At 37.8% G+C, this 23,642-nt stretch overlaps 1 protein-coding gene across 1 annotated transcript in view; it reads right to left on the bottom strand.

The window, feature by feature from the left end:
- Positions 1-23,642, bottom strand: part of FREM2 (FRAS1 related extracellular matrix protein 2) — a 160,608-nt gene that overhangs the window by 70,317 nt on the left and 66,649 nt on the right. The window contains exons 3-4 of the mRNA XM_004680334.1: positions 16,097-16,243; positions 10,991-11,221 (exon numbers count right to left, since the gene is read on the bottom strand). Coding sequence (XP_004680391.1) covers positions 10,991-11,221; positions 16,097-16,243 — 378 coding nt within the window. The remainder of the gene's footprint in view (positions 1-10,990; positions 11,222-16,096; positions 16,244-23,642) is intronic.

Genomic DNA, 23,642 nt, shown 5'->3' with positions numbered 1-23,642 from the left:
GGGCCCTTGGGTTTTTTTTTTTTTTTTTTTTTTAAATTAACAATTCCTTTAGAATTCACACATCTATTTATCAGCCCTATGGAACATGTCTTCAGTTTCTTTCTTCCCCTAAAGGGCTGACAATAACAAATAGTATACAACATTACTATAGTGAAGCAATTTCTAAGGTCTCAACAATTCATTTTTCATTTTTAAGGGAGTAGAAAGGTGTGTTAAATCATAAAAATTATATTGCTGACAGATGTGGTTGGATGTAAAACTGCATTTTATTTAATAAAACATTTAGCTTCATAGTTTGATATGATAATCCCCACAGATAATTTGGGATTTGATTGGGAGTCTGTTTCACTGAAAGTCTCATGGTTTCTTTTAAACCAGTGAGCCACACTACTTTTGATGATAATCAAAGCCCCCTGGAACAGTGGACACAGGCCCTCAAGGCTTTGTTCCACCCCTCTCCACCCTGTCCTGTGTCCCAGAAGCTGACTAATGACCTTCTCAATGGCCTCCCTGTTCTGGGCTTCTGGGGGGGCAGCCAAAGATGTAGAGGCAGAAGCTGGGCACAAGAGCACTGCAAAGGCCATAATTTTCTCCTCAGGGCTCTAGAACTGCCCCCCCAAGTAAAAGCCTGGGTTCACTTAACTTTTTCTTTTTGCTTAACAGGTCTAGAGGTGTTCATGGTACCCATTCTAACTGGTTTTGGGGTTTTTATGATACCTGGTTGATTCTCAAACAAACCCTTAGCTTTGTAAATAGTAATATTATTAAGAGTAGAGTAGTACTAATTAAAAAAAAAAACACTCATTTTTTTTTCTCTTAGGACTCACTAGTACACCAATTTGAAAAATAGCATCATTAAAAATGATCTTAGATTTTTTTTTGCTGAGATTTTATGACTAATTATTCATTTATCAGACATTTTTTGGGTGATTTCCACTCACTAGACACTGGACTAGGCACAGGGAATATGGAAGTTACAAACTTCCTGGCCTTGTGAGCTATCATTCTTGTGGTGGGTTGGGGAGAAGGACGAAATAAACAAATGAACAAGAAAATTTTAAAAATTAAAAAAAAAATATATATATTTTAATTTTTAAAATTTATTTATTTGTGCATACAGAACTGGGGTACAGGCCAGAGGCTCAGGGGTGGCAAGAGGCTTCGCCAGAGACAGAGTGGGGAGTAGAACAGGCAGATCGGCAAAGTACACTGCTGAGGGGAGCAGCAGGCAGGTCAGGAGAGGTCTGGCACGCCATGTGGTCACCTCCGGGGCAGGCGGGAATCAAACTCATGCAGAAGTGGCTTTTAGCTTCTTAGTGCTGTGCTTTAACCCGCAGGGAGGGTCCAGAAAATGTAGTGTATATTTTTAAGTGACAAATGATTAAGAAAATAGTGTGCAAGGGGACTTTAAGGGAGGCTGTACAGTGTAAGTTCCAGTGGGTGGGTGGGTGTGGAATCTGTATTATATAAAAGGTAACGCTTCCAGCCTTATTTGAATTGAGACTACACAGGGGTGGTGACATGTCCTATTGGAGTAACTCAGGGGAAGAGAATTCCAGGCAAGGGATGAATAAGTGAAGAGGGCCTCAGGCTAGGTTGTGCTGGGTGTGAACAAGGAAGGACTCACAGGACAATGGTATTTGAATACATTGGGCAATAAGGAGAGGATAGGGCATGAGGCCAGAGAAAAAATGGTGGGATGGGTGCCCACATAATAGGCATATCCAGGACCACTGGAAGGACTTTGACTTTTACGTAGTGTAAGATATGGTGAAAGTAAACAAAGACCACCAGATAGAGTGAAAACATGCAAAATCTCTGGATATAGTGTTTGCATAGAAAGGGAGTCAACCACCATGACTTGTATGTGGCAGAGACTCAAAGACATGAAAAGGTGTGGGGAAAGCTTTATAGTGGAAAAAGGGTAAGGTTTCAGGTAAGCCTTGATTGGAGGCTGTGGGCAGGCTAGTCAGAAGAAAGCATGCTGTTTGGTTGTTAGGGGAGGATATTTAACTTTCTCCTACCTAGATGGTCTTCAGTTGGAAGTGGTTACCTAAAATTAGGAAAGCTGTCAGTTTTGATCAAGTCCTGATTATTTTGGACCAAATTCTATAGACATTGTGGTTTGGCTTCCTAGCTACTGTAGGTTGTGGGTTAGCTTCATTTTAACAGTCTGACAATTGTCTCTTTGTGTATCTACTCTTTCAACATGAAAGCATAAGAAGACTTTGATTATAAGGGTACTGTAATTTGACATATTTTAAGAACATTATTTTTGGCTGCTGTGAGGTAGAAAGACATTAGTGGTCAGGAGCAAAGAATCCACTTAGAAACTTTAACAACCATCTAGGAAAGAGATGATAAGCTTGGATCAAGTAGTGACAGTAGAAGAGGCACCTTATTGCTGTGTGTGGATCAAGTAGGGAAGAGCCAAAAGGGTTTTTTTGTTGGATCAAATGAGAACAGAAAACCAAAGAGAACTCTAAGTTTTGTTGTCTTGACCAACTGGAGGATGCAATTGCTATCTACAGAGATGAGGATTGTAGGTGAATCAGATTTGAGCATGGAAGTGAGGGGTTTCATTTTGGACATATTAAAACTGAGGTATCTCTTAAATATACAAACTGAGATGTCAGATGACAGTTGGGTATATAATTCTGGATTTCAGCAGAGAGGTCTAGTTTGGAAATATGCACATGGGAGTCACTGATATGTGGGTGGTTTTGTAAAGTGATGCATCAGCGTAAAATCACTTAGGGAGGGATTACAGATATAGAAGACAATGGGTCTTAGGTCTGACCTAGGCCATATGGAGGTCAAGGAGATAAAGAAGAAAGCAGAGAGGGGAAGAAAGGTCCCATACAACCAGAGAGGCCAAGTGCAAAAGCATCTCTCAAAAAAAGTAAGTGATTAGTTGTTTTAAATGCTGCTTACAAATCAAGTGAGCTGAGAACAAAGGTCATTAGACCTGGCAAAAGAAAGCCAATAGTTCCACCAGAACTATTTCACTGGACGAGAGGAGGCAAAGTCTGATGGAGTGGGTTTAAGAAAGATTAGCAGGGGAGAAATACAAGACCATGGGCATAAACTTTTCTTTCGAGAAGTTTTGCTTTGAATGGAAAGAAAGAGACATCTAAAGAAATGTCTTTTTTGTTATTGGTAAATTTTACTAAGGACAAAAATTATTCCTACCATTATGAAGCAGAATTTTATTGACTATAACTTTCAATATAGAAATGATAAAACTTCAGTACAAAATAATAAAGTATTATGAAATAGTCCAGTAACTTTTGATGAGTTTCTTTTTATTAACTCGTTCAATTAACTCCTCAATTACTAATGGAAATTAACTCTGGTGTGACCCAGGTTTTGGCTGTCTTCAGGTTCTTTATAATACAGCATTGTATGAAATATTACAAAAAGTTTAAGTTTCTTATTAAATAAGTTTCTTATTTAATAAGTTTCTTATTAAAGTCAGTTGTAAATTGAATGTCTGTGTTCCACACAATTCACATGTCAAAGCCTAACTCAGTGTGTTGATGTTTAGAGATATGGTCCTCAGGAATTAGGCTTTGGCTGCTGCCATTACAATGGGGCCCTTACTAAGAGATTGGTATCCTTGTCAGAAGAAGAGAGATTCTTTCTCTGTCACACATTCATGCAGTGGGCTCTCACAAATAACCCAATCTAGCTGCACTTTAGCCTTGAGCTTCTAGCCCACACAACAGTGAAAAACAAATGTCGAGTTTGTGCCATTCAGCCTGGGGCATTTTATTTTAGCCTCCTGCCCAGACTGATCACACATAATATTTGTTATATACTGCTAATCTATATGGGCCATTTTATTCCCCCCAAATAAAAGTGATTCAGATAAGTCCCAAGTATGCGATTTTAATTTAATGCCTTGAGTATCTGACTTTTGGTTCCTCCCACACCCTATGGTTTGATTAAACATACAGGTTTGATTAAACAAGCCAGAACTCCTTGTCAGTGCCAGTAGGTTTGAATGATGAATAGAACAGAAAGCCAGGTGTTTAGAGCTTGCCCTTAGCTCTGGAATCCACTCCTACTCTTGTTCTGACAGAGGGTAAACAGACCCAGCACCAGGTTTAGATCTTTTGTTCACTACCTTCTGGCAGAGATATATACTCTGTGGGAGAAACTAGAAAGGGGCATCAAAGGGAAGAAAATAGGCTCTTGATAGATTTTCCGAGTAGCATTATTTTTCAATTTTACTTTCTATACACAGTAGAAGCTTCTATGAAGACTGCCTCAAGTAAGTCTAGTTTTTAAAGTATAAGTAAAATCCCCCAAAATGGCATTCTTATATTACCCCTAAATTATTAGCTGGGATACAGGGCTTTTTCCCTATTGGCTGAGCCCTATTCTAGACACTTTACATTTATCAGCTAGTTTTATTCTTGCAAAAATCCTTTCAAGTAAGAACTAGTCAGGGCCCTCCCTGGTGGCGCAGCAGGTTAAAGCACAGCACTAAGAAGCTAAAGCCACTTCAGCATGAGTTCGAAACCCACCAAGGAGTAGACCATATGGCACGGCAGACCTCTCCTGACCCGCCCGCTGCTCCCCTCAGCACTGTACTCCATCAGTCAGCCTGCTCTGCTCCCAACTCTGTCTCTGATGAATCCTCTCATCACCATCTCTGCACCTCTGGCCTGTACCCAGTTCTGTATGCACAAATAAATAAATCTTAAAAAAAAGAACTAGTTAGATTGTCATTTACCTCTGAGGACTTGAGGTACTCAGAGGTTAGGTCACCAGCCAAAGGTTAGGCTGGGAGGGGCTGATGCTGGTATTTGACTCCAAGAAATCTGACTCAGCATGAGGTTCACAGCCACCATGTTCTATTCATGGAAGAGTATCTGTCAAGGTTGCACTGAGCAGCACTCACACCAGGAAAAAAAAAAGGCTAAACTGAGATTATGAAAAAGAGGCGAATGCTATTGCTAACCAGCAATATGGAAGGTCTAGCAGAAGCAAAAAACAAAAAAGAGAAATCTACAAAATATTTTGAATTTTTTTTAAAGATCCAATGTGTTTATCAGAATCATATCTACATCTATCGATCTATATATGTAGTCATTATACATGTACTATAAGAATACAATACATGTAATATAAAAGTATATCATATGTCAAATCTTTTTCCACATTAGATGGAATTGCGAGAATTTCTGGGGAGTGTGCATTGAGAATATTAAGAGTTACATTATGAAAATAATAAAAACTCTATTAGATACATTGAGACCAGTAAAAGAAAATGATTGCAGGACATTTTCTACCTTCATTAGTGTTGATTTCCAAATGGAAGGAGTACAGGTGACTTCTATTTCTTTATCAGTCACTGACTTTTTGACACAAGTTACTTTTGCGTATTTACATTGGTTTCATTATTCTTTATTCTGATAGCTAAAGCCAAATAGAGTAAATGCATTCTTTATCAGTCATTAGTTTGTAACTGCAGTTTTTACTTTTAGATTTTGACTTTGGATAACATAGGTAAAACATGACATTTGAGAGAGAATGTTCAAACTGTCCTTTTCTCAGTTCTACTGAACAGATTTTTTAAAAACCTGACTTCTAAAAATGTGATAGAACAAAATCTCTCCTGGAAATCTTTGCTATAATAGAACAAAGATGGGAAAGAAAATGCAGCAATGAATGAAGGCACTGAGTGTTTGTCATCTCTAAGAAGCTTGGCACGTTATAAAAATGACTCAAAAATATTTTGGTACATCTTCAGACTACTATGGTCGTCTTATATTGGCCAGTGAGTGGTGCTGAATATGGTGCCTGTCACCAATATATTTGAATTTGGACAGTTTTCTGGCATTTCCATGCTTGTTTTTTTGTTTGTTTGTTTTGTTTTGTTTTTATTCTGAAACAGAAATGGTAATACAGGCTAATTTTAGCAAGGACTTGAAAATGAAACAAATGAGAATGAAAATATTTCTAAATCATATAAAATAAGTATTACAAATTCACCTCAGGATGAACTCTCCAAATTACTTTCTTGGCACTATTCAAAGATGTTGGGTTAGTGGGGGATCTTTGCTTATTAAATAGTGAAGGCAGAACATTCCAAAAAGTTTGACATCACTAACCTATCTTTGTTTTGCACTATATTTTTTTCTTACCCACATTTGTTGCCAGAAATTGTGTGCTATGCTTTTAACAAGTGTTTAGAATATTTTGTTTCTCTTAAAATGATGGTCTATGCTTCACAGTAATGGAGTTTAAAAGGAAAAGATCTCTGATAACGATTAAAGTTGAAGCACACACATTCCTCACCACTTCTCTGTCATAAGCTGCAGTTTACCCCCATATAAACCTTCACATATCTCGAGCTACCAGCTAGCCAGTGACTTTCCTATATTAACACTGTCAATGGTACAAAATGTTTTAAATAATATAATGCTTTGATTTTGTGTAATGGTCAGCTCATGTCATCTGGGTCCTATCTCATGAGATGGGCTGGGCTCACTCAGAACACACAAAAATTTGCCTTTTTTTTGTATCCCATGAGTTGAGTGTTTTTTAGATATAAGTTCTACCTCCCCATAGAGGAATATGTTGATTTCCACTAAATGTCATATAGTATTAGCCTTATTTGTTCCCACCAAAAATGGTTACAAACATCAAGTATTTTATGCACTAGTTCCCAGATATAGTATTATAAAAATAGCAGAATGAGTCTATTACAGTCAGAAGTTTGCAGATACTTCAAGTGTAAAAATGAAATAATGGCATAAAGTTTTTACAGGCTTTTGAGATTGGTGTTAGGTGTCTGAACTCATTTAGCTATAAAACTGAGGCTGTGTTCTTTTAACAAATGTACATAAAACTCAATTTACTCTGGTTAGATATTATATGAAGTAAAAAAATTAATAACACCTTTATATACATAAATTTTTAGGTCCTACATATTTTCCTCTTAACAAAAATTAAAATGTTTAATATTAACCAATGTATGTGTTTTTAAGAGTAGAAGAGACAATGGAATTTTTCATGGGGAACTTAATCTTCATATTTGGAACTTTAGAGTTGGTCTGAGGGTAGATATTTCTATCAGTGCTGATTGATCCCTTATCTTAGCATAGAGCACCTGTAGTGCTAATTATAACAGTTTAGGGGATCAGAAACAGTGTGCCTTTTTTCTCTAGCACCTGTACCCCTTGTTCACAATAGACTTCCTGGAATTTAGCAGATGCTCAGTCAATATTGGAACATGTAGATACGCAATGCAAGGGCTGAAGTGATCTTGATTATCTTTTAGTTACACACACTAGTATATTTGAGGCTTGACACACACATGCACATACACATGTATGATTCACACACATGTATATACACACATGTAGATGTGCACACACATGTGTATATATGATAGCATAATAAGAAAGAAGGAATTAATTTCTGTGTGTGGGTGTGTGTGCTGCTACTAACACAAAGCTTAACTGCAGTAAGGCTGAGACCTCCTGGTGCAGAATCTGGCTCACAGAGGAGTTCTCACATGGTAGAGACCGGAAATGTGAAACCCTGGACCTCCTGGATTCCTTGGACTGAATTAGATACTAGGGCAGGGATTTCCTCAAAGCCCTCTTCATCTCATGGAAATCTGCTGTCTGCTTTTGATCACAGTCCAGCCTAGCTGCAGAGGATATTCTAACAGAAGTCAGTTGTCCCCATTCAACAGCATTTCAGAGGAGTATTCATTCCCGCAGATGAAGTATAACTCCACCCATCTCTGCCAATAATAGAGCTAATCAAATAAAACAGACTGCTAGAGGCTGACTTTGACAGAAAGTAAAGGATGGTTCCATTCTTCAGGCTTCCATTCCACAAAATGAGTCAAACATTAAATATACATTTATATTCCTTCCACATGGAACTTTCTATGTGTCTGTGAAGGAGAGTGTAGAATCAAACTGAAACTAGGGAGATTATCAAAGGTGTACAAAAGGACAAAATAGTGAGGGAAAACTCATGACAAAATGATGATGTAGCAGAATTTCCACAGGGTGTTGAGGAGCACAGACATCTGAGGCCTGCGAGGTATGACAAAGAAAGCTGAACATCTGCTTGGCGATTTGCTTTCTTATTCTTGTAGTTTTTCTCTTTATACAATTCATGGCAAATAAAATCTGTTGATCTACTGAAGAAATGAATAACCCCATTTGTCTAAGGTGTTGTGAATCTTCATAACAAAGTCAGAACTAGTTCCTAGTTTGTGTTCCCACAGCATCCTGGTGAGTCACACACAACAAACTGTGTGAGTTTCCCAAGCCCAGTAAGAGCTGACCTGTGCCTGGCTAGTCTTTTGATTGGTAGAAACAGACAGCAGTATCTGCATGTGCTCATGCTGGAAATCTACCCCCACTCAGGCATGGTTACCACAGAACAATCAGGATGGGGATTAGGGTGCCAGTTGCCATCAGACTCTCACTGGTCTCTGGCATTTGAAATGAACGATGCTCCTAGGATGATGAGGAAAGTGTGATGGCTGGACCTAGGCTGTAGAAAGGGGTCAACTCTATTGATTATAGAGCTGTGGTTCCCAGTGACAGGGTCACATACATCTGGAGGTGTGAGTGTCATTACAGAGCAGCCGCAGGGCACTAAATGTGCACAGATTTCTATGCGTGTATGAAGGTCCAAGCTCAATAAAGAAGCACATGAGTATATGCATTATTTTTGCAGTGGGTGTAGATACGCACACACTGAATAAAATTGCCACTTAAAATATTTACCTAAATTACAAATACATAATTTAAAAAATATAAGCAAAAAATGAGTATAATTATGAACATGTAAGAATCCAGAGTTGTATGTATATTTATGCTTGTGTGAATGTAGGTGTGGACATTTTGTTTTGCTTCTTTGTCATGAAATTTGGGAACCAATATTTTAAAGTCTGTCACACATAAGATTTGAGAGTGTCCTAAAATATCAAATAAAAAGCACTTAAGGATAGTGGTTGGTTAACAGTGGCAAAAAACATGTGATTATAGGACAGGAGCATTCACTCTCACATACACTTTAACTTCTGAGAGAGGTGAGAGGACTGGAGCTTGAATCAGTTACTGATGGCCAGTGAGATGGCCAATGATACCTATCTAATGGGGTCTCCACAAAGCCCGTGGACTGGACTGTGAATCATGGTGGTAAGTTTGCCGGGTAGTGAACCATGATATTTCCAGGTACCATAATGTCAGGCCTCAGCCCCACAAGGCTCTTTCGTTCAGGACTTCACCCTATGTGTCTCTTCATCAGACTGTTCATTCATTTCCTTTAATATCATGTGTATTTATTCAGTAACCCTGATAGTTAACAGGTCTCCTGGTTTTCGTGAACCTTTGTATTAAAAATAATTGAACCCAAGCAGGGGACCTGGAAACCTCTAATCTACTTGGTTGATCTGAAGCACAGGTAACAAAGCTGGGTTTGTATTTGGCATCTGAAGTGGAGGGCAGTCTTGTGGGACTGAGTTCTTAAGGTGTGGGAGAATCTGAGGCCATCTTCAGAAATGAGTGAAGTGAGAACTGAGTCAGAATTGAGTTGTATTGTAGAACTATTGAATTGTTGGTGCTTGGTGGTAGAGAAAACCCTCATCCACTGAAATTTTAATATTTTACTTCTGAGATCTAAGATGGGTATAGACTATAGAGTGTCATTATGGGCTTATATAGGAAGGCACAAATGACTTTAAGTGTCTTATGCCTTAAGGTAAAGTATGACAATACAAATTAGCAAACAAAATCAAGAAGTGGTTTCAAATAAACTCTAATAAGTCAGTGTGTATATATATTAAATCTATGATGGATTTGTTCAAAAGAAAGAAGCTTTATTATACTAGCACTTAACCCAAAACTTAAGCCTAGAAGAAACATTAATTATTTATTCCTAGATAATGAAGGCAAAATTAAGTGTAGTTAAATGCTAACTGTTCTTCAATGGGAATTACAAACATAACTGAACTTCATATTTAACTAAAGGCAGAAATGTTATTAAACAAACAAAACCAAGCTCCAGTTCTCTTAGGCTCTTGATTTAATTATACTCAGTCTTTTAACCCAGAGTTCCACACATGTCTCCATTTCATCTGCTTAGTAGATTGTATCTTCACAAAACATTTAAGAGTTTTTTGACTGACAAAATAAAGTAGGCTGCCTATTTAAAAGAAAGTCACGTCTGGTTTCTGACAGAATTTCAGCTTTAGAAGAGTCTCTTCAAGCTTTGTATAAATGCCAGCACTCAAAAAGCCATTCAACCTCCCCTTACCCCCCACAATTGCATTGAGACAAGCCAGGACTGTAGAAGAAGGGGAGGGGAAGGTCAAGTTACACACAAAAGCTTCGAGGTTCATTTCTACCAAAATCGGCCAAGGGTGTGCACCGGCAAAAAAAAAAAAAAAAACAACTAATCTAACAGAAAGTAAGCACAGTGATTCATGCACTATTCACAAAGAAGTGGGAGTTGGTGGAGGGTATTAAGGAATAAATGTAAGAACATATGGCCAAATGAAAATTTTTGGCTGGTACATGAATACATGAAGGAAACTTGAATAATTAAGTATAATATGTGGAATAAATTAATCCCCAAATGGTCTAGTTCTTAAATCATTTGCTTAAAGGACATTTTTAAAGACATTTTATTTTGAAAACTTTAAAAAGTAATGAACTAATTCAAGAAAACTGAGTTGAGCAATATTAATTCTAAAGAACAGAATAATAATAATAAGAGAACATGCTGGTAATCATACCCATATTTATATATCATTTACTTGAAATAATATAGCTTTCCTTCATGAGGTTTTGATTCCCTCTCCTGTCATCACAGTCTCTGAGAATACAGAGCCACTAATCCAGCAAGACCTCTTACGAAAAGTTTACATATTGAATTTAAAACTTCTTCTATAAGGTTATTTGTAATAGAAATTCAACAGCAAAAATAGGTCGGTGTTAGCTCTTACCATCTCCTGGGTCAACGATCTCCACTGTGGTCACTGCAGGGAATTCCAGGGCAGCCAGCACTGGCTCTGAGAGAACCACCTGGAAGGTTTCAGACTGCTCGTGCTCCCCATCACTCACGACCCGCACTCTCCATGTGGCCCTGGTCTGGCCAGGGTTGAACTGCACCTGTTTCTGTGATTTGCCCTTGAAGTCTTTGTCTTTTTCTGCAGTCCCATCTCTTGTGCCAATACCTTCAAGGAAACATGATATTATTTTCAATTGGATGATTAGGGTCTGTTAGCTATTTTTGTCACTTTATCCCGAAATGCAAGGCTGATCTTGCATTGATTTCACAAAATGGATGGTTAGGTATGGGTCTTATAAGGGTATAGGGTAGTTCATGATTCTGTTGGATTCTTGCCCCAATTATGGTTTTGCTATCTACCCTTTGAGCTAGGTTTGTGTTTTTGTAAAACAAGGCTAAATTGATATTTGTTTCCTACTTGTTCATACAATTTAACACTTCACAATTACTGTTACATGTATTCTATTTCATGCTTCAGGTTATAAGAACATGGAGGAAACTCCTACTTAGAAAATAAAACCCAAGAATACATTGATAATGTAAGTCATCAATGGCCAAGCATAAAAATTTATAATGCTCCCTAAACATTTAATGGAATTAAAACCTTAAAAGACTTCAACTCTGTGTTTGTTAGCATCAACATTGCCAGGTTTTTCTTCATGGACACACCAGACTTACAGGAAACCATATGTGTAAAAGAAAACTCAGCATATATGGTTTTGATGAGGAGTACATTTGGCTAACTTTGTTGGTTCAATGTCAATGTCAATTACCAGGAATCTTCACATTATTAGGCAATGTACTCAAATCATAGAATATATTATTCTTAGCAGTAACATTCCACAAATTCAATGTCAGAAAAATTACAATAATACCATCGTAATATATCCTGAAGTTCTGCACTAGAACCTCTGAATGAGTTAATAGAACCAAATATATATCTTTAAATACTGATATTTTCAGAACATTTGGTTGGACAGTTTAAAAAGAGAAATTAATCTAATATTCAGAATTAAAATATCCAAAGTTACATTCTTCATACTGTTTCTCATTTACTTGAAAATTTTTATAACATTCTTCTGTTCTTCAAACTAGAATTCAAGTCATAAAAATTCATCGAGTAAGGGTACTATGTGCCAGGTCTGTTATAAACACTGGGACTATATCAGTAAACCTAATGGAAAAAAATAATCTTGCTCTTGTGATGCTTTTTACAAGATAGACTTGCATTTTTTTTTGTCTAATTATATCAATGATTGCGTTTCATCTAAAAAAAAAGAGATGAAAATAAAATTTGTGTTAAGATATTTCTATCTTGTAGATTTTTTAAGAAAAACAAAGAAGCTACATAATACATAATAGCAGGTACAACATGACTTACACAATGGCAAAAAAAGAACCAGGAAATCCAGCACTACATGTTTTGTTGAACGTTTCAGACTTCCTATCAGCTCTCTAGTTCCTAATGCACACAGGGTAGACGTCAACCCTCTTGGTCCCACCACCATTCAAGGTGAAGAAGAAAGGAGCCATTCTCACTGAGGTTCTAGCACTCACTGACCAATCTATCATAGTGGCATGACCGGCAAAAAAAAAATCTGCTTTGCAGGCTCTGGACTATTTTTCATTTTCTTCTGTTTCATGAACAACAACATGTGATTTTCATGGAGATTCAAAGGGTAGTTTTTCTGTTTTTTTTTTTTAAGGCGTTTATAGACTACAACAATATCCACTAGTTCCAAATAATCATCTTTTCTCAGTAATAGTTAAATCACCCACTTTAATAAGAAGTAGGTTGTAATAGCAAATCCCAATTGATGTTGCAAACACTCCCATAATTTTTTTGGTAGATATTGTAAGTTTCCCAATCAGATATACATTATAAACTGACATTTTTTTTTTGTTTCAACAAGCAAGATGGGATGTATCTTATGAAAAATATGGTTATTTTAAAATGCTTCTAAAACAGGAGACTAAACTAAGAAGAATGTCATTTTCTTAAGGTAAAATAAGTTCAAAATGGAATGATAAAATTGCTTTGGATTTTCCAAAATAGTGACTCCCTTTTTTGAAGTAACACAGACTTACTGAGAGAGTGTTACCCTATCTTGTGACTTAGAGTACGAGCCAGAGACTAGCAGCAAGAGCAACACATGGAAGCTTCTTAGAAATGCAGAATCTCAAGTCTCACCATGATATAATGAATCTGCATCAACATTCAGGAAGATGCCTGGGTAAGTCTTAAGCATGTGGAAGTCTGAGGTGGGCAGACATATACTGACACTGCAAAACCCCATCAGTCTCTTATAGAGATGAGTAATGAAGACGCCTGTATTGAGTAAATGTTCAAAAGCTGGTAGCAATGAGATCTTTGAAGTTCAAATATTTTGTGAGATGCAAATACATTTTAATTTATAAATGAATTATGATGGTTATAAAGTACATAATCTATCTCTGAGATAACACATGGTGAAATTTTATTACAGGTTTCCTCTGCTATACACAAGTATAGCATTCTTATGAAACACACCATAAACTGAAATGGTGAAAAGAGAAGCAACTACCATGAATGCATACGGAAAATTTTTAAGTGTTCCTGCACCCTTAAAATAGCCCACCAAATCACATCATGAAACCAAAAATAACACTAACATGTAAAGTAAGTAGGAGTGATGTGATAATACACAGCCCAGATAAAGCAGTTCCTGGGGAGGGGTTTGGTGTCCCTCTTACTTCTTGGGAGTGCTCAGAGCCTCTATGATCATTTGCTGCAAAACAAATGCTGAATGGTATCTTCACTTTTCCTCTTTTATCATAAAAGCAAAATTCTTCTTCAGATTTCTTTGGGTAGCAAAAACAGGTACTCGAGTGTCCTCCCTGGTGGTGCAACCAGTTAGGAGGCAGCACTGCAAGCTAGCCACAGCCACCGCAATGCAAGTTCGATACCCGGCGCCAGATATGATCTACACAGGGCGGCAGACCTCTCCAGCTGCTCCCCTCAGCAGTGTACTTCGTCAATTTGTCTATTCTGCTCCCGCACTATCTCTGGTGAATCCTTTCTCAACCTGCAACTCTGGCTTGTACCCCAGTTCTGTATGCATAAATAAATAAAACTTCAAAAAAAAAAAAAAAGCAAAAACAAAAACAGGTACTCTCTCTGGTGAAGTAGTGGAATGTGAACTTTCAAAAAATGGGAGATACCTGTAGTTCATGGCTCACTAATTGTGCTCCTGAAGGTAAGTGTTATTTAGATATACTTATCCTGAAGATAAGCGTCTGTAGAGACAATGCAAATAATTTATACAGTTCTTTACATGAAGATGGAGAGTGCAGTGGAACATTACATGATCAAGAAAAATCTTCTACCAGACTACCCTTTCATGTGATGTACATCCCCAGTCCTAACATGAACCCCACCGCCATCTGCAACTATTGATGGGTACATCCACCACAGAAGTCCTTCCAGCGTTCTACCAGCCCAGTTTGGTAAGCAATCATGGAAGGATTAACCAAGGTCTACAGTTGTAGACCCTTTGCAGAATAGCAGGCACTGATGCCTGGGAAAAAAAGGAACTTTTGTTTGAAATTTTAGTCTTCAGCATAAGGAAAAAAGCAATGGCGAAAACGAAATATAAAAAGATAGTTTAAAAATATTCTCCACCATTAACTTCCCATGTATATCAATGGGCTATTCATGAATGAGTAAATATACTCACTAGGAGAGGAGATTTGGGAAAAGCCCAGAGACGATGGTAACACTCCTAAGAATTGCTAAGACTCTTTTTAAAAAGTTATTTCCCCTATTTTCAAGCAGAAACACTGTGAAGGCTAATTTCTTAGTGACGGGATCAAATTCCTGATCTGCAGACTGGGTATTGTGAGAGAATACACACTTAGAAAATAACGTTCACTATGTTCTAGAAGGTGAGGCATAGAGAGTGTAAATGACAGTCTGTGAAGAGGTTCATGCAAAACAAGAAGGAAGAATGGCTGCCCTGGCATGGTGGGGTGAGCAAGTGACTCAGCTCCCTGGAGACCGAATTCCCTGAAAGGGATCAGCAGAGCGTAGCGTGAAAACTCTTGAAGTTAAAAATGGAACTTTTTAAATTTTTGAAAATAAAAGGCAACTAATATCCAGAAGCCAGCATACAGGAGAAATCATAAAGGGGCATAGGAGATTGTGGCTCTGGCAAAGATCTAGTGTAGGTGTGTGTGTGTGTGTGTGTGTGTGTGATCTATTGTAAGACTTGTGTTGCGTGGACCAACTGTTGCTCAGGATGCTACTATTTTTCATCAACATTTTATGCTGAGTATATTACTACTTAAAATGACCAGCGCTTTTGCTTTATTTTACACTTATGTGAAATTGAATGTGACCTGGCATTGCAGTTGAAAAAATGTTAATAAACCCATGCTTTAGTTAAAAGGGTAAAACAGCTGAAAATGATTAATGCTTTATAACATTATTGTCAGTTATGAAGAAAAAGCCACAACACATTCTACAGAATTGGGTTCTTGACATTTTGCATGACCTATTAAAACACTAAAGTACAACAAAAACAAATTACACATCAATGGCTAGTAATGCCTAATAAGTTACTGAACAGCTTTTTTCGGTTTGTATTGAAGGAGACTTCACATATATTTTACACTAGCATTTCAGCAGACTTTTATCTTTGGATAAATTCCAGATTTGCTTAAGCTGATTCTAAGAGTTAATGAGAGATAAATATTTTTTACCTTATGAGTGCTTACTGCTAGTTTTGTAAAGCTATGTGAGAAAGAAAGATCTTATATTAGTAGATTTGAAGAGGTATGTGTTATTGTTACACATTTTTTTCCTGCTTTTTTTGCAGTCTTTTGTCTCTGTGATTTAGCTTTGATACAGAACTTGTGGCGTGTTTTTTTTTTAGCAAAAAGTCCTGACATGTCAACATCTCCCTAAGTGAGCTTTAAAACTAGAACAGTAAACTAAATGTATTTTTAATCCCTGTAAAATAGAAAAATGAGAGTTTGAGGGATAAGTGCGAATGAAACTTACTTATAAACGAAGTTTCTCCCAAGTAACCTCTACGTTTAAGTACAACATCTAGAAACTTGGAGTCCTCGTTGATGAGGTAATATTCCTTTTCAAAGGAGATCCAAGCCCAATTCAGACGAAAATGCTGCTTGGTTAACTTGTTTCCACCTGCCAAACAAAAAAATTAAAGCTCAAATTAGTGCTTTCCGGAATGAACTTAAACATTCCACAGACTAATGAGGCAGCAAATCACTATAGCTACCTGGTTTGATACACAATTTATGTAGACAGAGAAGCAGCTTATGGTCAAGTTATTTTTATACAGAAATACAGTCGCTAAGGTAACTTTCACAGATTCTTTACTACTTTAGGAGGGAAGTGGGTAAAGAGAAAGAAACAAATCAGAGGCAATTTTGTTTAATCATATAGTAAGGATCCAAGCTGCAGGACGACACACTTGACACAAGGTGCCGCTGAAGAGCAAGTTTTTCCTGTAGAGAAGGCGGCGAGTCTCATTTGGGTGTTAAAAACACTCAACTCCACAAATAACCCTTTTCTGGTTCACAGAGCAATTGCATGGAAGGCTTTAATTATAACCACTTAAAAACAAAACAAACAAACAAAAACAAATACCCCTATCCTATCTCCCTTCCCCACTATATTCTACTTCATTCCTTAGAGCAAACAGGCAGCTCTTTTCATTGATTCCATTCTAATGTGCAGATAAGACTGTTCCCTCCCACCTTCACAGTAAAATAGCTGGTTGTCTATCAGGAAAAAATAAACCGTGTGTGTGATCTCTCTAATGTGAAAGCTGCTAGGCTCGGTAAATGAAAGGAGAAATGGTTATCAGCTGATCACTCTGCGGTACCCTCCCTCTGCTTCCTTTGATCTATACCAATTATTTCAGGGGAAGGTGAGGTTTATAAACAAAAGGCATCAGTAATTTCTTTTAAGCTTTTTGGTAAATGGATAGGGAAAAGGCCCAAATAATAAACAGAGCTGGAGGCACAATTTTAATCCGAGTTTCTTTTCTTTGAGTTCACATAGATGAAACAGGAAAACATGGACACTTGAATAGACTGAGGGCAAAATTCTGCACAAGAGGAAACATTGTGAGTGAACAAACACATGAAAAACTGTTCAGCTTGGCTGGAAATTCTTAAAAATAAATTCCAGCAACTTTGCATTAGCAATCGATGTCCTAAAGATTAAAGGGAATACCTAGTACTGGGATGATTATGCAGGGAAATTGCTTGAATTGTAAATTAGCACAAGTCTTCTAGCTATTTGGCAATGTGTGACCTAGTAAAGTTCCTCTGTGGGAGAAGCAACTAGTCACTTTAATACTTCTATACGAGTCTGCAAACTAAAAATTTTAGAGTTTATTATTAGCAATGAACACAATATTACTCAGTCATTAAACAACAAATGTGAACTTCTTGTAAAACACAGATCACTGAAAGACAGAAACTGATAGCACTGATGCTCTGCACTTTCTATAGAAAATGGAGCATTATAAATCTGGAACCACAGGGTTTGCAATGGGTGGGACTGTATTGTTTAATCTTGATGAGATTTCTTAATTTTATAATCAAAATATAAAGCATAACCAGACTGGAGAACAGGAATTTCATTACAGATTTTTTTCCCCTTGTAACTTCTGCTTAACATGTCCTGGATGCTGAAAACTTTTGGCAAGGAAAAGGCTACAGACGGTGGGTCCCCAAGACCAGGGGTACAAAGGGCCCCCTTATGCTGTAGTTTGGTTTCCAGCAAGTTTCTTTTCTCCACTTATTTCTTCAGCTGGAGAGTCCCATATAGATAACAAAAATAAATGCTGTATCTCCTGTGAGTATCAAGTAAGATAAACCACAGATGTATACAGTGCAATGTCATCCAACAAGTGTTATCGGGTGCTCTCTGCTCTGTGGTGCTTGCTCAAAACTCCCGAGTCCCCACCAGCCTGCTAGTCCTCTGCCTTACATCCACTGGCACTCAGCCCTCAGTGGTCTTTCATACCAGCTCAAGACATCTTCTCAGACTCCAGCTGTGCTCTGCCCTCCTGTCTGTTCCCAGTGCCCTGCTCATCCCACTAAGAGTCTAGCCACCCTTGCTCTTTGTCAGCTGTCTTTCCACCTACACAGGTGACCCCAGGTTCTTCTGCTCACCTGCTATATACCTCGAGGGCTCTCTTTCTCTGCCTCCTTCATGGAGTCTCTTGCAGTGACTCCAGCCTCTATCTCTTTGTGATTCTAAAGTGAATGGGTAACAGCGCAGGTTTGCAACGTCAGTGGATATCTCTAATGTTCCTTAAATTGTGCTATTTAACTAATTTATTAATTTTGTCAGAGATTGAGAGTGGCTATTTGCTCTTTTATTGTTGCCAACACTTGGTTTTATTGTCTTTTAAAAGTAACTTTTAAAATTATTGTGCTCATGTCCTATTTACTTGGCTCATTGCTCTAGAAACTAATAGGAAAGGAAAGCTATCAGTTAATACATAAGGCATCTCTGATTTTTCAACTAATTACTACATGAAAACAACTTCTGTCTCATTTATATTGTCGAGGTAGTGAGTCCCAGATTTTATTTCAAATTTCTCATTATGGACAAGTCATTCCCTGTCCATCCAAACACCTGTAGCTTACAGTCAACATTTCTTGTAGAGAAATTTCTAAGAACACCCAACTTTCGTTTTCTGAGCATGATGAGTGTCTTTGCATATGTAGGTCTTGTCCCGGAATATCCTTAGCTTTTCTGTTCCTCCTAGCAATCCAGAGAGGTCCAACTTACCTAAGGTCAGGAAGCCTGGTTAATCTTGGCCTTGAACTTCTGTGTGCACAAACAGAGTAACTGTAATTCTTTATCTACACACATGTGTCTGTCACTAATTGCCTGAGGTCCCCAAGGAAGCCATGGCCAAATTCATTCTGCTAATCTCCAAGTTCAATGTAGTGTTTGACACATAAGGACTAAAGACTTATTCCTTCATAGAAGAAGCCTAAAAATGATTTTTAGTCAGAAAGTAGCTACTTTATGACCTTTATTTGTTTTAGTCCTTTTTTATAAGTTTCCAGCTTATGCCAACAAGCCACATATTCTTTTTATTGGATTCGTGATGAACAACTCTTGTATTTAACAAATAAATTTTATTTTATGGTTTGTATAATTCATTCCTCACTATTTCTCCCATGGAGATAGATATCTAAGATGACTAAACATTTGGTTTCTCTCTACAGATTTTAACAATTTTTTTGGTGTTTTTAAAATTAAATTCTAACTTTGTCCTGAAATATTGCAGAACATATTAGTCTTCCTCTAAATAATACTGAAATAATGAGACCTTCCCTTTATACTCTCAAAAAAACACCAAAGCCTAATTCAAGCCCTGACATGCTCTAGTGACTTTATTATGATTAGTTCTACTCTCCAGAGCTTCCTACAACCTCATAGCCTACATGTTCCCTTTTTCACTTTTTGTCTCCCCTTTATTGTAATGCATGATCCAGAGGGGCTAGAATTCATTTTACTTATTGTTAGAAAATGCCTATTAAGTAAATAGATAATGAATCTAGAGTTCAGAACAGAAATGAATAGAAAAACACCTATTCAATGAATTAGACATTTTGGTGTCTTGGTTGAGAGACATTCTATAATGTTTCATTTATATGAAAATATATATTATAATATTTAACTGTCTTATATGTGTGTAACACATCTCTTTTCCTATTGAACATTTTTTAAAAAGAGTTATTTATTTATGCATACAGAACTGGGGTACAGGCCAGAGGTGCTGGGGCGGCTAGAGACAGAGTGGGGAGCAGAACAGGCAGATCTCTGCTGAGAGGAGCAGCGGGCGGGTCAGGAGAGGTCTGCCACGCATTGTGGGTCACCTCCGGGATAGGCGGGGATCGAACTCATGCGGTAGTGGCTTTAGTTTCTTAGTGCTGTGCTTTAACCCGCTGCACCATCAGGGAGGGCCCTCCTACTGAACTTTTTAAAAAATAAATATTTTTTTTTTGTATGAGAGCCTTTCTGAAATGTCTTGTATGTCTGTTTTTGAGCACAATGTAAAGACTAAGTAATTACCTCTAAATTTGTGCTTATCTGAATGTATTAACCTGCAGGACATATGGATGTCTACCTTTAACCCTTTTATTCCACTATAAGTATCCTGTATGCCTTAGAGATAGCCAAGTTCATCTCTGCTTACACATGTCAAACTTATTTTCCAGTTGGTGCTGATGTTCTGGGAGGATGAAGGGGTCAGGTTACTGGTTAATCATGGGTTTCAAGTAACAACTAGTTTGTCAGGATTTCTCCTATGTCTGTCATTTTGACATTTCACTTGAAATAAAATTCAGAAACAATACTGAAAAATTTTTTGTAAGGCAGTGATTTTTTTTTTTTAAGAGATTTATTTTTAGTTATGTAGTATACAAGAGCTGGGGTGCTGGGCAGAGGTGTGAATGTGTATGGGGAGGGCATGGGGTAGGATTCACAAGAGACAATGGGAAACAGAATAGGCAGATTAACTGAAATACACTGCTGAGGGGAGCAGCTGGTGAAACAGAAGTATGTCAGCTACATGGCTATGGGTTGAACTTGTGCTTGAGGGGCTGTCAATAGTTACATAGGCAGTGCTGAGACTTAATCCCCTGTCTGTGCCACCAGAGAAGCTCCTGACAATGGTATGTCTTACGATATTTATTTTAGATTTTTAGATGCTTAGCATTAACTCTGTATCATAAATCTTTTTAAAAAAGATTCATTTATTTATGCATACAGAACTGGGGTACAGGCCAGAGGTGCAGGGGCAGTGAGAGACAAGATTGGGGAGCAGAACAGGCCAACTGATGAAGCACACTGCTGAGGGGAGCAGCAGGCGGGTCAGGCTAAGTCTGCCGTGCCATGTGGGTCACATCTGGGACAGGGATCGAACTCATGCTGAAGTGGCTTTAGCTTCCCAGTGCTGTGCTTTAACCTGCTGCACCACCAGGGAGGGCCCTGTATCATAAATCTTTAAGTAGATATTTTTCTAGAGAATATAAAATTATGTGTGTAAAACAACTCTAACTATAATGAAATATGAAAAACTCTGGTTTGTACACACATGGATCCTATTGGGTTTCAAAATTTGTAAAAGCTTAAGTATTACTGATTTTGAAGGGGGTGATACAGGAATTTGGGGAACTAAACTTTATTGTATTTTCTGTAACACTTGTTATTAAAACTCACCTTGCACAACTGAACTCTTTAAGAATGGAAATACATTTTATTTATTTACTATATACCATGTATATTTATCTAGAGCCTCAATAAGTGGTAATAGTTACAGCCTATTGGGGGTGAAAATTTAGAAATTAGATGAATTAAAAAAACTGACATGTTTATTTCATTATGATTCGTTGCCTTTTTAAAATAGTCTGTCATCTATGATGTCCAAGGAGTTAGTCTCAATGTCTCATGGGAAACAAATTAAAGTCTGTAACTTGCATAGAAATCCATACAACAGGTGTCTGACAGCTGATCACCACACTCCCCAATGCTTTGTCCGCAAACCCTGACACTAAAGCCATTAAGGTCTTGATGAAAAGACCTCTTTTGAACTTTTCCAGCTGGTCTTTAGGCTTCTTCATTTTCAATGGGAAGACAACAGTATTTTTTAGAACAACAAAGAATCACAGTCTTCAATTAGCCCTCCTTAAAATCATAGGGTTTCCCAAGACAAAGCAAACTTCTTCAATGTGAAACTAGTGTTATTCCTTTGACTTATGCTCAATAAAGAGGCATTTCTGGATGTCCATTTAGCTTTGAAAACAATTTTTTTTTCCACAGAGAAGAGTTAGTTATCTATCTCTTGGCAATATTTTTCTAGCTGGCTAAGATCTTCCAGTGTGTTAAAATCCCACTTACCCAAAATAAAATTCATACCGGAAGTAAAAATCCAATGTACAGTTAGATACCATCATTTTAATCAACAAAGAAATAGATATTTATACTCATATAAAAGATTGAAATAACATTATCTAATTTACTTGTAACATTAGATAATTTATTTTTTTAAAGCTTTTATTTATTTTTGTGGAGAGGAACTGGGGTGTAGGTCAGAGGTAAGAGGGGGTAAGGAATGAGAAGATTCACTAGAGACTGAATAGGGAGCAGAACAGGTAGATTGACTGAAATACTCTGCTGAGGGGAGCAGCAGGCCAGACAAGAGAGCTTTGGCTGCACCATGTGGGTCAGCTCCCTGGCCGGGATAGGGCTCAGGCAGAACTCAGGCCTTAGAGGTGACAGCACTGAGATTTACCCCCCAGGTCATCAAGCAAGCACCAGTACTTTGATTTTTTAAGCTGTCTCGTTCTTTCAGACAGCAAGGACTGTGATTAGCTACAAAGCAGCTATCATCATCATCAATGCTAATGATGCCATTATTGTGAGCATCAAAAATTCAAGTTAAAATAATCTATTTTATTGCCACTTCTATGCTTTGATGATCTTCCTTTAAACTTTCCATTGCCTTACTTATCTTCCCTAGGAGAGTTTTTCTAAGAGTTCTTGGAATCCTGTTTCTCTAGCCCTTAAAGGCAGGTGGATTGTACTGTTTACAGAAAACTACCATATGCACAGCTGAAGCCAAAGTAGCTCTTAAAACACCCTCAGTACCCTCCTCTCCCCCTCTTCCCTCCTTGCTCCCCTCTCCCACCCAGCTGCCCTCCCACTCTTAGAGCTGGCACACTTACACTTGCACAGATAACCAGGGTAAGCTGGAGACCCACAAGCGCCTAGAGGCAGGCACTGATAATGAGTTGTGGGAGTGCACAGGAGTGAGGGATTACTTTAACCCAAGGGGATCAAAGAAAAATTCATGGAAGAGATAGTGTTTAAATGGGACTTTAAGTACAGGGTGGTATTTGGCCATTTAGAGAGTTGGGGGAAGGCTTTCCTGGAAGATCAAGTATAGAAACAGAGATAAGAAATTCATGAAAAACAGAACTTCAAAGAATTCAATTTGGTAACTCAGCATATTGACTATTTATTTCCTTCTTTTTTCTTCTTATATAAATGATTGCCTATTAAAGACAAGAAGGGGGTCAAGATGCCTCCAAAATATGCCCTGGGGGTAGAGGGTGCTAATCCTGCCTTGGACCAAACACCTAAAGTTGTCCCTTGACCTGAGGTAGTTGTGCTTTAACATGACAGTTGGGGCTGCTAAGAACTGGGAGACAGAGCCACATACTTTGTCAATAGATTTTATAATAATGTAGATAAATTCAAATTCAAATGATCGTTTCAGTAAGAATCTATTCAAAAATTGTTGCCAGTTCAACTTTTGATCATTGACAAAGGACTTTCTCCATTTCATACACCCTATCCCCACCCTTTTAACAGCCACTTTCTGAAAAGAGGCCTCACAGCACAATGAGTCAAGTGTATAAAGAATTACAGAGAATATGTATAAAGGTTTATAGACAGATAAGTGTGGAGCCCTCTCTGGTGGCACAACAGGGTTAAAGGACAGCACCATGAAGCTATCTGCAGCCACTGCAGCACAAGTTTGATC

This window comes from Condylura cristata, unplaced genomic scaffold, assembly GCF_000260355.1.
Source record: "Condylura cristata isolate star-nosed mole 26May11 unplaced genomic scaffold, ConCri1.0 scaffold00010, whole genome shotgun sequence".
Classification (NCBI taxonomy): domain Eukaryota; kingdom Metazoa; phylum Chordata; class Mammalia; order Eulipotyphla; family Talpidae; genus Condylura; species Condylura cristata.
This window is presented reverse-complemented; position numbering and strand designations above follow the sequence as displayed.